The sequence below is a fragment of the Nanorana parkeri genome, unplaced genomic scaffold (assembly GCF_000935625.1).
Source record: "Nanorana parkeri isolate BGI_ZX_2015 unplaced genomic scaffold, ASM93562v1 scaffold2089, whole genome shotgun sequence".
In the NCBI taxonomy this organism is placed as follows: domain Eukaryota; kingdom Metazoa; phylum Chordata; class Amphibia; order Anura; family Dicroglossidae; genus Nanorana; species Nanorana parkeri.
Genome location: NW_017308357.1, coordinates 134,804 through 149,866, shown reverse-complemented (window position 1 = coordinate 149,866; position 15,063 = coordinate 134,804). Strand labels below are relative to the sequence as shown.

The 15,063-nt window shown below is 38.6% G+C and overlaps 1 protein-coding gene across 1 annotated transcript in view; it reads right to left on the bottom strand.

Moving 5' to 3' along the window:
- Window positions 1–8,882: 8,882 nt before the first annotated feature.
- Window positions 8,883–15,063, bottom strand: part of AGTPBP1 (ATP/GTP binding protein 1) — a 118,040-nt gene continuing 111,859 nt past the window's right edge. Inside the window, exon 25 of the mRNA XM_018572625.1 lies at window positions 8,883–9,560. Within this exon, the coding sequence (XP_018428127.1) occupies window positions 9,356–9,560 (205 nt within the window). The 3' untranslated portion in view covers window positions 8,883–9,355. The remainder of the gene's footprint in view (window positions 9,561–15,063) is intronic.

Genomic DNA, 15,063 nt, shown 5'->3' with positions numbered 1-15,063 from the left:
AGAAAAAATAAAGGTTTTTCTTACAGTGTTTCTATATATTTAATGCTTTAAATTATCGTTTTTACATTAGAGGTGGCGGGGGGCCACATAATAAGCTGACTTTGCATTTTGATGCGAGGTGCACTTTAAGTCTGAACCACTACAGGATTTTGAGAGGGCTTATTCACCTCTCCACATTCTCCAAGTGCTTTACCAATCAGGAAAGAGCATTTCCTTTTCTGCCTGGACTGTGTTAGCGTGTAGCTAGCATTCTTTACATTTAATGCAAGTGCAATGTCAAGTAAGCTTCTAGCACATCTTATCACCAGTCTAAGGTCTTGTTGAGCCATATTAACATCACACAATCCTAGCCCAAAGGTGAGGGGTCTTCTGGTCTTACTGCATTTTCTATCTTCTGTAAAATTGCCTGTACTGATCCCTTTGAAGCTCAAGACTGAAAGGGCCTGAATTGATCTTGCCTGCAATATGGACTTTGGGTAAATCTGATAATTTTAGAAATCGCTCCGGAAACCTCTCTTAATGTCAGCTCTTCTTGGTTTAAAAGGAAAACTTTAATGAGAGAAATGCCTGGCTGATATCCTTCTAAAAATGCTAGTAGCCCTGCTGTGCCTGACATCAGTATTTTTTTAGAAATGGACCTGGAACAAGCAGACACTACAGGAGAGTCCGAGTGAAGTCCATGGAATTATCTACCTTGCCTAGCTGCCATGGTAGCTCTACACCAGCCAGTAACCCAGTTATAAAATGAAAAGTCTGTACCAAGTTTGGTTAGATGCAGCTCAAAGAGGTGACTTTAGTTATGCAAAGGATTAACATTTATTGGTTTTTAACATTGACAATACTTAATGTATAAGCTGAAAGGATTTATTGAATATGTGAAACATTTATGTTTTATTCTCAAAATCAGACTCTTTGCATGAAATTTAAACATGAACATTTGGCTTTGACATGTAGTCTATTTCCAGATGTGATTTCTAAAGATGGAGTTCTTTTATTAAGTATTAAAGCTCGGAAGTGAAACACGTGAAATGGAATATTAATCCTCTGAAATAAATCAATTCAGTTATATACACCTCATTTGCACCATTTCACTTTCATACTTTCAGCCTGGATACAGAAAAATATTCCAAAGACACATGAAACAGCCTGACACATTTACTGGATCTCAACCAATCACTCATACCAACCTAGTAACTATGTCTACAAGGTTTCCTCATTATCTCAGGCCAGGAAAGGACTACAGAGCTGCAAATATGCAGAACCTTTTCTCCGTAAGTACTGAACTTCAAAATGCCCAGCATGACAAGTCAATAGGCATTACACAATACAAATGAAAGCAGAATTTACATTTAGCAGATTATTGGTTCTGAACCACCTGTCAGTGTACAGTTAGAGTTCCAGAGACTGTGCCCAGATTGTTGGGAACCAGCTGGACACTAGGGGCGAGAGACATTTTAATTACTTTTAACAAAATGGTGAGATTTTGTGCAAATTAAATTCTCAGTCAGTGGGAAAGTGAATTTAAGGTGGATTGGTGTGGTTTTTAAGTGTGCAATGGAATTAAAAGGGCTTCTGAGTTAACTTCCTAGACCTGTTTGTTTGTGTGCCAAAAAATGGCCACTCAGCCTAATTTTGTACTTTTACAGAAGGTAAAAAAAAAGGAAAAAAAAATTGCGCATGAACAAAAATTACAATTAAATTCATTAAAAAAAGAAACAAAATACAAAGAATAATAAAATAAGCGAAACAACCTAAAATAAGCGAAACAACCTACAAGCTAAAAGACACATCCTCTAAATAAATAAACAGTTGATTTTGCCTAAGCAGCTTAGTAAAAGAAACATTTTCTGCTTCAGCGGATTTTACCGAAATCTACCTGCTCATACCTATTGGACACATGGCAACATGATTTCTAAAGTGGTAAATCTATTGTTCTTTTAGCTTTTTGTTATTTGTTAAAGGTAATTTTCATAAAATATATATTTTTTTTTTTAGGTGGCCATGGGTGACCCCCATTGTTTCAGAAGCAGGCACAATTATTTGATGGTACCCATGCAGAAATGATTTAGTCCTTTCTCAGGGTTTGCTCAAAAGAGATATAAACTTGATTTTTATATACCCCATATACCAGGATTGCTAAAATTTGCTGACCAAAATTTGTTGCCAGCAAAAAATATCAGCATATCAGCTATAGATCCACATTTGCCATAGTGCATGATGATTTGGGATACAGGAAAGTCTGCACATGATGGGTTCCCAAACAGCTTACTACTCTGCACAAGCAACAGCGTGTGGAGGTTGCGACCCAGTTCTTGAGATGGTATGAAGAAGATTGGAGTATTCTGGAGAGAACTGTCACCAGCGATGAGACATGGGTGCACCACTACGACCCGGAGAGCAATAGGTGGTGCTCCACGGTCACAGGTTTACCTCACATGATGAAGTAAAGAAAGCGGTGCACACCTGACTTCAGCAGCAGCTGAAAAGCTTCTTCTCGGCAGGAATACAGAAACTAGTTGAATGATACAAGTGCATCATCTTGCATGGGGACTATGTGCAAAAGTGATATGTTCAAGTGTTCATAGTTACTTCTATTAAAGCCGTTCTTGGGTTTAATTATAAGTTATTTGCATGTTACAGTTAGAAGTATATCATACAAGTGTCAGTAAACAAGGAATTTTTGCAATGAATGAAAGATTGGTTGATCCAACCTTGGGAGCTATATTAACTGTGCTGAGATTTGTTTAGCACTGCCATGAATCCCAACTGGTTGATATAATAAGGTAGTGCATAAGCCAATCGTCATCTGCAAAACACTAACAAAAAGCAAGCTAGTGAAAAAGTCATTCAGTTGGTTTGTGAAAGGTACTGCACAGTACTTACCTTAGCAATTGTTTATTTTTAAAGATAAATCCTTTAAAGGGTCAGCCCAAACAAAAGGAACATCACAATTATAGATGGGCGCTAGTGGACTGAATCACCCCATGCCTCATACATTTCTTGTAGTGTTATGGTGACATCTCTATACAATGGTTCTGAGCTCTGGTATCGCCCATCTACAGGTGCAGTCACTCCACTTGTTCCAAGTTGCAGAGTAAAGAATACTACTTGTATAAAAATAACCTACTCTGGGAGTAGGATACCCTTGTATTGGGTGTGACAGTCATGCAGGTTAAGAAACTGAAGCATAGATACTTAGGTATCACAATGCCTAAGCGAGAAAATGTTGTTTTGTAATTTGTCAACACTCATGAAAAACGTATATAATCGGGTTTCTAGTGGACTGATAAGAAATTTCGACAAAGTCACTGATCAAACTGCCCACAATGTAGACTTTGGAATGGGGCACAGTGCAAATTCACTTACTTGGCAGAGTGGATATGGTGCTGCTTCAAAACCGTTACAGTAAAAAAAAGTTAGTTTCAATTAAATTAAACTGGTCTCTTATCAGTTAGTTAACACCTAGGAAGGGTACATGAAGCCAAAGAAATAGTCATCGGTTTTGTAGAAAAAGGGAAAGGTTTTGACACAGAAATATAAGCAGTGACCCTTTAATGTAAATCTGGTAAATTTTAATTAAATACCCCTACCTGAGAGACCAGCACAGCAGTTTAAGAGGTTTCTTGAAACATAGATTTCCATATTAACCAACTTTTTTTTCTATCAGTCGAACAGCACTTCAGTGGGGGACACTTTTATGGTTCATATGCACAAATGTTCAGTGCTATATTTTCCAGCCTTAACCATGCAGTGAACTTCTTTTGAGTAGATACGAAAACTTACTGGTTTGTTAGTACTGCTTCTGTAGATATAAAAATCATTCAAAAGAACAGGGATGCAAACATATGTCAATACAGCTCACTTACTGTTTTGTTTTCTGTAGGCTTAAGATACACAGGTTCATTTTTAAAGTAATAGAATGTTTACTTAGTCCAGCGAAGCTGTGTTTACCTCAATCATGTGCGATGGAATTTCCTTTTTTTATCGTTTTTTAATGAACACAGAAATTTAGTAACTTTTGGATATATGGCTTATACTGCCACCTTCAGAAGGACTTGTCTATAGCCGCCACAATTCAAAACACAAGCCATCAGCTACTTACGCTCTTCTCAGTAGGAGGTGGGCAAGTCTGGGCTCAGGTGCCTACAAATACTAGCTCTCAGCTTGTGGGGTTGTCTTTTAATGAATCAAGCCAGCAGCTAGTACTGGACACTCCCTCTCCAGATCAGCAGTCGAGGGGGGGGGGATCCACATAAAGCATCCAGACCAGTAATAATGAAGAGGGGGCAGGGGCTAGTGCTAGCTTTAGCTCCCCCATGAGAATGCCCATAAACTGAGCTTCAAACTGAGGTGGCGATTGTGATAGCTTTTTCTTTAAGCCTACCCTGTATAAACCCAAGCCCTAGTTTTTTTCTAGTGTCCTAGTAGGTTAGACACTTTTTCGTCAGCTCTGCTGAAGAAAACTCTAGATATAATGATGCAATTTTTTCACCGATTTTGTTTCTTCTATCAACATACTTAATATTCTGTTTTATCTATTCAATCAAGATGTTTAATATGCTTCTTGGCCTGGTCTCTATATGGCAGAGTATCCTCAGCAGCAACTATGGAAGCTTTCCCAAGACCTTGCTGAAGATTGCAAGAATAGCCTGGAATGTGTCCTCTGGCACTAAGCGCTGCTTGTGGCACTTTCCAGACCTTCGTGTAGCTGCAGAGTGCTCATCAGATCCAGAGCCGTGGCATAACCGCTGTTGTGATCCAATTTTTTTTAAAACTTACCCTCTGAAGTACCCCCACGAACACCGTGAAGATAGCCTGGAATTTGACTTTCAGGCACTGGGCTCTTTTTGTGGCACTATCCAGACCTCATGTACTAGGTTATTTAGCCTCATGTACTATGTTATTTAGCAGCAGAGTGCTCTCAAGATCCAGAGCAGTGGCACAGCCTCTGGTGTGTCCCAGTCTTGGCAGACTCATTTAGAAAGTAAGGACATCATGTGTGTGCTATGTTTGGCAATTTATATTGCCATATTTAGATCCCTCTGCTTGTCAGAGTCTACATCCCCTTATAAAGAACAGTGGCGAAATCTCTGACCTGACCCAGTCTCTACTATGAGGTATGTGAGATAAGGTGAGCTATGTGTGTCCTCTGGACACTGGATTCTGCATATTTGCGCTTTCCAGGCCCTTGCGTATGGTTTCAGTCAGCTGCAGACCACTTTCCAGGTTCAGAGCCATGGCTCAGCCTCTGATTTGACCCAGACTCTGCAGTTTCACTACCCTGTATAAGCGAGTCTTTGTTTTTGGTTACTATATCTCTATACCTAACTGCTAATACATTAACTTCGTCCCAGAGAGGTGGCACAGCCTTATACTGAAAGGCCATTTGGTCTGTATCAGCAGATGCTTACTCCCATTTTTAGCCATTGAGGACCTTTTTTTTTTTTAATTGACGCTCTCTTAATGAGGTTACAGTCACGCATGAGGGAACTCAGCACTGATGTCATCCATTAGAGATAATGTTGCATGTACACTCTATGAGTCTTCCCAGTCTCTAGACTTAGAAAAAGATTTGTGGCCTCTGCTGCTCCAAGTGTTTTGTGGATTCTCTGGTCTTGCTCCACTGCCTGTTTTCAGTGACTTGTTCACCTTCAGATGCTTACAACCCTTAATGGCATCTACTGCCTAGGTTTTTAAGTATGTTGAGTCTCGACTCAATTTGAATGTTTGTTGCTGATCACTAATAAATGCAAAATTCCTGTAAAAAGATGTTTAGCGGACGGTCTCTCTGCAAATAGTGACCTCGCCTCATAATGCTTCTGGTTTGAGGAGCAATTAATCGATATCCACAGAATAAACCAATGGTAACGATTGTCGATGTGACCACGTTTCATGTTACACCCTAAATGTGGAATATACTGTATGTGAAACATAGTCCCAAAGGTAACCTTAGCCTTAAATCCCTTGAAACCTAATCCTGATCCCTAAAACCCTAACCCCTTCTACCTGTACTTACATTCTCCACACCAAAAGTAACTGGCTTAATTATGCCAAAATCACACTTTGCCTAAGCAAAGCCAAATACTGGCACCAGAAATCACTGCTTTATCATTTCCTTCCTATTCCTAAACTGTTCCAAAAAAGTGGAGACTGCCATTATACATTGTTATTTTTATAAATGTCATGCTTGATGGCAGTTGCTGCCAAAACATGAAGCACACACAGTAAAATGTTATCGGTTTGCCAGAATAAATCAACTAAGCAGCAAAAACAGTACCAATATTCCCTTTAATTCCAGTTTCATTCTCCACATCAGTGATAAATAACGAAGACAAATCTCATGTTAATACAAATCATCTCAGAGTGTATAAGGTGCACTTAAGGAGAGGAGTTGATAGATTTCTAGAAAACCTACACGTCCTTGATAACGGCACACAAAACTTGTAGTCATAATCATTATAATAAAACACATGGGCACAATTTCACTCTGCTGTAATCTGAAGGAAAAAAAAAATTTAGATTGAAAAGTTCATGGCCACAAACGTCATCGTTTTTACTCCTCCAACACCAACATAACTACATACATGATTCAGAGCTCTAACTAGAATTTAATCAGTTGTTTGGAATAATACAGTAATGCATTTTAAATATCTCCAAGCAATATTACCAATACACTATAGATTATTACAGGGGAAGTCTATAAGCTTCATAATACTGCTGAAGATCGCCATAGATTCCAAGCTTTTCTGTCATACAGCAGCCTTAACATAACTACTCTAATGTATGGCAATGGTATTTATCTGTTCCCCGCATAAGTATATAGATGGCATCACTGCTCAGCATAAAGTCATCCTATGTATTATAAGCCTGCACCATTGGAGGGGGATACTGAAACCGCTTGTGTCCATTCATAATGAAGAAAACAGCTGTAGGTGTACTTACACTAAGTGCAATAGCAGTTAGCTCACCTTGTGTATCAATATATAATGTACAATAGACTACTACTCAGCATATTCATAAAACTCAGTTAAAAACAAGTTGTTGCTATATGAAATCTAGCTAGGTTGGTTGATATGCAGGTGGTTAATGCACTTACTAAGCATAATTCACAGCTTAGGATGAATAAAAAATAATTTGACCATTTGGGGAATTTTTTTCTACATTCTGGCCCTGAAATTCCAGTTTATACCCTTACAAGCATGTCTTAAATGTTTCCTTGAATAGCTCTGTAGAAGAGTCAGTTTTAAATTCTCTAAAACTGTTACAAAATGTGCCTCATATACAATAGATTTCTTCATATTGCCAGCCAGCAACAAGTGCCCCACCCAGTGGCTGGGAGCAAGAGGCAATAGCCATCCTGCTGTTGGCTAGTACAATTTGCAATAGCAGGCTGGATATACTGCATCTCCCAGCCACTACCTGCTGTGTTTATATTCAGCTGCCTCGGCAGGCAGCTGTCGTTCCCCAGTGAAATGGAAAGGTGATACATGGGGTCTAGTACAGAAGCTGTCATCTACAAAGTGCTAGAACATAGAGGGCTTGTGAGCCCCCCAATGTGATAAGTAAAAAAAAAAAAAAAATTTAAAAAATGAAGTTAAACTAAAATGTAAAAAAAATAGTTTCCTCTGCCCCCACGACACGCGCATTAAAAAAACAAACTTGGCTCCTAATATTTTTTGCTGGCTTCTAGAGCCACAGAAAATTTGTCAAGCCCTACACTAAAGGGTGAAGAGTTTGGAGAAGGCAGGAGAAGTGAGCAATCTAGGACAACATAGCTGACCTGGAAAGTGAGCTGAAATGGAAGGAGTGCTCACATCTCCTGCCTTCTCTAAACCCTTCACCCTTTTGTAACCATGTTAAGGTTTGATTTCTCTATTATCATACCTTTGAATTGATGAAATGCGATATGGTGATTGTATTTGCATATTTTTGGGCACATAAAAAAAAAAGGGTTTACTTTTGTAGTCATTAGTGTACAAGCACAGTGACTAAAAGGCTGAAAAAGTAGGTTAAGAAAACATTTTCTTCATTAATGCCAACATAAAACATACAAACACTAAAGCTGCCCATACACCGTTTGCACATGAGCAGTGTTAATTGTACAAATTTTGACGTACGGAAACGCCACCAACCTTGCAAAAATCGTACGATCGACCTACTTTTGACTATCCAGCAGGTTAGAAAACTTTGTACAGTATTTGCGGTTGTACACAGCCCATCAACCTTACGAATATCGGACGAAAACCGCCCGATATTCGTAAGGTGTATGGGCACCTTTTACAGGTGAACTTTCATCCTGGTAAAATAAGGACACTATGGGGATGTATATTTAAATAGACACACTGATGGATCAGCAAGCCAAACATGTAGAATAGCTCGATAAGCATTCAATTAATATTATAGTTTGAGAAGATTTTTGGACTTCCTCTATGGCAACAACTTGGTAGTAACTGGGCTAGATCAAGTAATAAAAATGTAAATTAATTTACCAATAGAACATAAAAGAACTTCTTTATACAAAGTAAAACTTGCAATATAGTAAGCAGGCAAGCAAATTGTATGGTATTACATTTACCTTTATGTGAAAAGAGTGGCCAACAAAACAAGAGGGGAATTATCAAAAACAGGTGCAGAGTGAATCTGGAAGGGTTGTCCACGGCAACCAATCAGCTTCTATCTTTCATTTTCACAGCTCAACTGAAAAAAACTGAAGAGGGAAGCTGATTGGTTACCATTAGCAACCACTCCAGATTCTGTCTACTCCAGTTTTAATAAATTTCTCCCTTAGTATTTAAGTTATAACAAACGTCAAGTTAAAAAAAAACAATGAAATATAACACTGAGGAGAGAAACAAAAGCCAGGACATGTTGTCCCAATAAAAACAGATAACAAACACAAACAAGTCAAAATAAAAAGCAGTGTAGTAAATGAGCTGGAGTTAATACAATAATGTGTATACTGAGACTTTAACCAAAGTTTCCAAGTTTTACAACCTGAACAGTGCAAATATGAATAAATTACACACAGACGTACGGTATGGTTTTATAGCAAGAAATATTATACAATATGGAATAGACAATACAGAACGGCTTTTTGGAGATGTCAGCCACCTGTACACCATCAAAGTTGAAGAATTTATTTGCAGCAAGTCTGCCATTAAAGCCATGCAATATAGACGGGGAAACAAGCGAAGCTACTTTTATATGCCCAGAGCGGAAACAGCACAATCCAAAGGAAACTGAACAGAATGTTTGCTCAAGCCAGCAACACCTTTATTCTTTTCATTGGCTTGAACTACACCAATCTGTGGTTGATACCACCTGCCAAAACATTTGCTGCCAATCCCATGTGATGTTAACATACTTTCTGGTTATGTGTTGTTTCTGAGTTCGTTCGTGTAGCTTCAGGATCTGAAAAGCTTTCGTCATCCACTGCAGAGATTTCAAAGTCCACAGCAGTGTCTTGTAGATCGGGATCACCATCATCATTGCTTTCTGCACTGTAATCTACTTCCTCCAGAAAGCGTGGCTCATCATCTTCCAAGACATAGGTAGTGGGACTGGAAAAAGTAAAAAAAAACAAAATCATTCAAAATGTTAAAAGCTGGGATCCCAGATAAAAGTTACTTTCAGAAGATTAACTCCAATTAACATGAATTTGAGTAAATATGTGTGTGTAAATATGTGTGTGTGTGTGTGTGTGTGTGTGTGTATATATACATACATATATATATATATATATATATGTTATATTTCTGTTTAAAAAGAGCTTCTAGAATTTAAAAACTTCTTTTATTCTAGAATTTGTACCTACCCTATACTTCTCTCCCCCTCTCCTTGATCCCCAGGACATGACAGCCACTCTATATACTGTCCACATCTCCCTGTGTAACATCCTACCCCCTTTCCCACCCTATTCCCTCCATATAGTTCTTTACTTCTGGGCTCAGCCCCCCAGAATTAGACCAAAGTTGATTGTTCTATTGGACTGCGCCAACGGCTCTAATAGACTAGTCCCTCCTAGTTATTGTTATTCAACTTATCTCCATAACACCGTCCGACTGCTTTGATGTACACTCCTGGCTGCTGAGCCAGCATAACTACATAAGCTTGTTTCCTGTTTTGTTGTAATGTTTATCTGAAAACAATAAAACTTTTGTGAAATAAAAAGAACTTCTCATTATCCAATGTCTTGCACTACTGATCTTGTGGTGGCTACAAGGAATCTAAACCAGAGTGTTGGGTGACAAATATTACTGAACTTAACAGTGCTATACTATAGAGAGATCACCAAGTGTACCGGTGTATAAATGACAGGTTATTGTACTGGTACAAGCAGGATGTTTTTCAACTAAACAGGAGCAATCCAGCTGGTTGACTTGTCCTTTGGAAAAAATGGTCATGAAATTATGAGATGTACTTAGGAAGCTAAAATAATTTTAATTGGCTGAACAAAAATTAGTGCTCTGGCTTAAGCCGGGAATACACGCTTCGAACTTCAACCGGTTCTTGATGAACTGGCCAAAATTAGAAGCATGGGTACCGCTGTCGGCACCTTTCCGACTGGCATCCCTCGATCAGCTGATTGAAGGAGCATGTCAGAAAATTCTCGGCCGAACACAGCGAGTAGCTCACGAGCTGCCCGCTCTGTTCAGGTATTCTGGCAGCGGCTAGTGGAATTCAATGTAAACAGAGGGAGATTCCTTGTTCAACGCTTGTAAGCGTTAATAGCGGAATCTGTTTTATATTCTTCATTCAGCAGGCTAAGAAAATCGAAATGTGTATACCCTACTTTAGTGTTTTTCCACTTTGTAATATTTTGTACCTCTATATTACAAAAATTACTTTAGATGCATTTCAGTTTCTTGAGTATCACAGTAGAATATATTTTTGCTCAAATTTACATATGGCCTTACACCTTACAACCAAATATTAATTAATTTTGTTTCATATAAGTTTTGGAATTAATTAAACTTTCAAAAGTAGAATACAGGATTTAACTGGACCAGCAGGGGTACCATTAAAGCTGTCATACGATATCCCAGAGGTACACATACCACTGCTTCACAAGGTAAGCATTAATAGCAGCATGTGCCAAATGCTATTTTTACAAACACTATTTTTTTTTTTAGTCTATACCGAATCACTAGATGATCAATGCAGGAGTGATCTTTTCTTTTCAGAAATGTGAACATGACAATAATTTTCTTTACTAGTCTGACTGCTTAAAGCTGAACTCCAGCTATAAAAGATTTATGTAGGCTTACAGTGGTCCAGTTTTGCACAATGCAAGTAAAATTTTTTATCCATGGTAGGGCCACCGGGAATCCTGTAAAACACTGTAGTAGCTGTAGGTCCTGTACTGCTGCTGTACTGAGCATCTTCCTCTCTTCTGTGAAAACAAATAGGGTTGCTAACTTAGTACAGTGGCCATTCAATGACCAGCTAGTATTTTTATCATTGAATACTAGGTATTTTCTTATTGGACAAAGGGTAGTGATGTCACAGCACCTCCCCTCATCCAGTGAGGCTAGTAAATATATGAGGCTACTACTAAAGGTTTTTAGAAGGCTTGGATTAACTTAATGTATTATTTTTATTAAGTAAGGGGGGTTTAATACAAATTAAAAAAAATATATTGTACATTACATTGATTTTACATAGAGTAGAAGCAGCAATTTACCTGCCCCAACGGGTACAAATAACCCCCACCCCTGCACCCACACCCAGCTTGATGCTAGGGATGCACAGATACCAAGTACCGTACTTGGTACTAGTACAAATACTGATAATATTCCAGCCCCGTTGAAAGGCTAGACTAGAGAAAAACTCAAACATTAGGAGGCAGCTGTCATATTTAAGGAGCATTGGCTATGGGGCTCCTGGGATTTGTGAATCCCTGTTTTAATTGTAATATTTTTATTTTAATAAATATATATAAGCGATGCATCGATACCATTTTAATGCACGATTTGTTAATAAATATATTATCTATCTATCTTAGGGATGAACCCGATACCATTTTTACAAGTACCGATACTTGTCCAAGTACTTACAGATACCAATTAATGATGCCTTTTTTTTAGTGTCATGTGACAGTTTTTCTAAAACAATACAGACTAATGATTCCAGGCCAGGGCCCAACCACTGCAACCCTGGTAGTTCTAGTGAAAATTCCAATTATCGGCACAGATACTGGTATCTGAACATCCCTACTTCATGCCCATCAGCAGAAAGCCGCTGTTTTGACAATGGACCCTATTGCTATGCCTTCCACAGACCCATCTGATGCTGAATGGTATATGGTTTGGTATTAAAGGAGCAAAGGGTCCACATCCTTATGGCCCTCTTGCTATAAAAATACCATCCAACAAGTGCAGAGACCCTGCTGATACATAAGAAACTGATGAGTGATTATATAATCTTCCCAGAAATTGAAGTTTTGTGTGTGTTAAATGTAATGCTCTAAAGCAAGAACATTTGTAAATGTTCACCATTAAATATACATCACAAGACAAATATATACAAAAACATAAGAAAGAGTTCACAGTAAAAATAAAGAAAAGGGCTAATATAAGAGGTCCATATTTCCTATTCTAGATAATAGATCACATACCTGTATAAACAAACAAATTCAGAGCACAATTTGTCAGCTTATTACATTGTAACATAGTCTTCGAGTGACAGCTTCTGCAGTTAATGTACCATAAATGTTACTAGAGGAAAAAAAAACCCAACAGGGATGTAGGATGAAATGAAGCCTTTGGACACAAAGTTTGCTTAGAAAAAAATAAATAAAACTGCTCTCTACACCCAGTTTCATTGCTCTCCTGTGGGGCTAGATAAATATATTTGCTGAGAAGCTTTAAGTGCTTCTAAATATTTCAACGGATAAGTATCTCAGACAAGCTTCTACAGCCTATTACATCTTCCTTTTTATTCCTAATCAAATAATGTGCATTATATTGATCTCCAACATGCACAGACAGGTTTTAAGCATTCCTAATATATTAACAGCAAGCCACTGGCAAACCCACAGCCACAGATATGAATATGAGCATGAATGAAGAGAACAGACTCACCACCTTGAAACTTTAAAAACACTTCTATGATATGGAGGTAGAAAAAGAAGAAGCACTTTTTAAAAAGGTCAACTCGTATTTCACATATTCCTGTATCTGTAAAGTATACCCATATTTAAGTAGTAAATAAAAATTGTAAAAGAGGGAAGGGGAGGTAGTGTTGTCTTCACTTTCAACTCAAAGTCCAATAACCCTTGTCCCTCCCATCAAAACAAAAAAAGACATCAGATGAAGGCATTGGCCAGGTTGCACTGTCCTGATTGCACAGCACCTGCAAATTAGGAATGAGCTTCGGGTTCAGGTTAACCATGCATTTAACCCAAACTCAAGTTGTTCACAGGAAAATTGGTCAACTATTGTGATTGTTTGCCAGCATAGCAACCAATTACCAATCATGCACTTCCTGGGCTTTGAACTGTGGTTAGGCAGCTTAGAAGGGCTAATAATGGGGGGTTTTCTTATGTGCCACCCTGCGTGCATCATCTTTTTACCATTCAAAGAGGCGACTAGAATGGTGAACCGTGACAAGGCAGGGATCGGCGACACAATCCCTCTGGGCAGTTTTTGACAGAGAAATACATTTGCCTGTGCCCTGACACAGTTGGCCGGCTCACTTTTGTAAAAATGAACCAGTCCAGGGTCAGCAATAAGTACAAAACCTCTGAGGGTATGCGAACAAATATTTATTTCTTGGAATCTGGCCCCAAAAACATTGTTATACCTAACATCTCCTGACACCGCTGCTGGCCTGCCACAATTACCATCTCATGCTGCCTCTGCTGCCCTATTCTGGTGCTCCAGCACTGCAAAGGTGCCACACATAATGTTTTACAAAGTTGGGCCTATAAAAGTGTTTGCTGTAGCGTAAATCATGCTCTGTATTTCCAAATATGCAATCTTTTCCACTGCCACAACAAACCAAAAATATTTGAAACGGTCTCTCTGAAAAATATAAGGAAGACATTACATTCTCAATACAATTCAAGGCAAGATGGTAAGGAGGGCTCTGCCCCTGAGGGCTTACAATCTAAAATGGAGGGACAAGTGATACATGAGGGGGTAGCTGTGTGGGGATGAATTGTTTGAGAACGTGATGGTTGAGTGATTAGGTTGAGGTGGGATAAGCTTCCCTGAAGACATGAGTCTTAAGGGATCGCCTAAAGGCAGTCAGAGTGGGATATAGTAGGACAGGTTGGGATAAAGAGTAAAGCGTTCCATAGAATGGGTGAGACTCTAGAGACGTCCTGGAGGCGAGCATGGGAGGAGTCGACAAGGGCACTGGAAAGCAGGAGGTCTTTGGAAGAGCGGAGGGGACGGTTACATACATGCACAAACTAGGGACAATTCAGAAAGGAGCCAATTAACCTACCAGTATGTGTTTGGTGTGCGGGAGTAAACTGAAGTGTCCTTCCCAAAATGTAGTCTACTCTAACTGCTTTAATGCCAACTATGGAGTCTGTACAATATTTCCTGCCATGATAAAACCTGCCTGGTCTCTGCCTCTGAAATTCCGGCCCAGTAAAAAGGATGACATAGTATGCGTAGAATCTGTACAATATTTCTGGCTTTTTGGCCAGAAAAAAGGATATATTATTATTATTAATAAAAATATTTCTTGATACAACCTGTCTCAAGTCTTCCTCCTTAACTGCAGCCTAGTAAAACTGCTTGCATAATGTGCAGAGTCTATACAATATTCCTGACTGTTGTCTCTGAAATGCTACACTCTAATTTTTATTTCATGATAAAAACTCTCTGGTCTCTCCCTTTCAATCTGCAGCCCAATCAAGCTAATTACATACTTTCCAGTGACTGTACTATATGTGTATATTTGAAAAATGGCAATGTAATTGTCTATATTATACTATGAAACTGTTTTGCGACTGTTTGGCAACTGATACAAAGCCAAAGGCTTTAGCTTCATTTATTTATTTATTTATTTATTTATTTTTGAAGAGTAGTAAACCTTCCTATAGCTTTT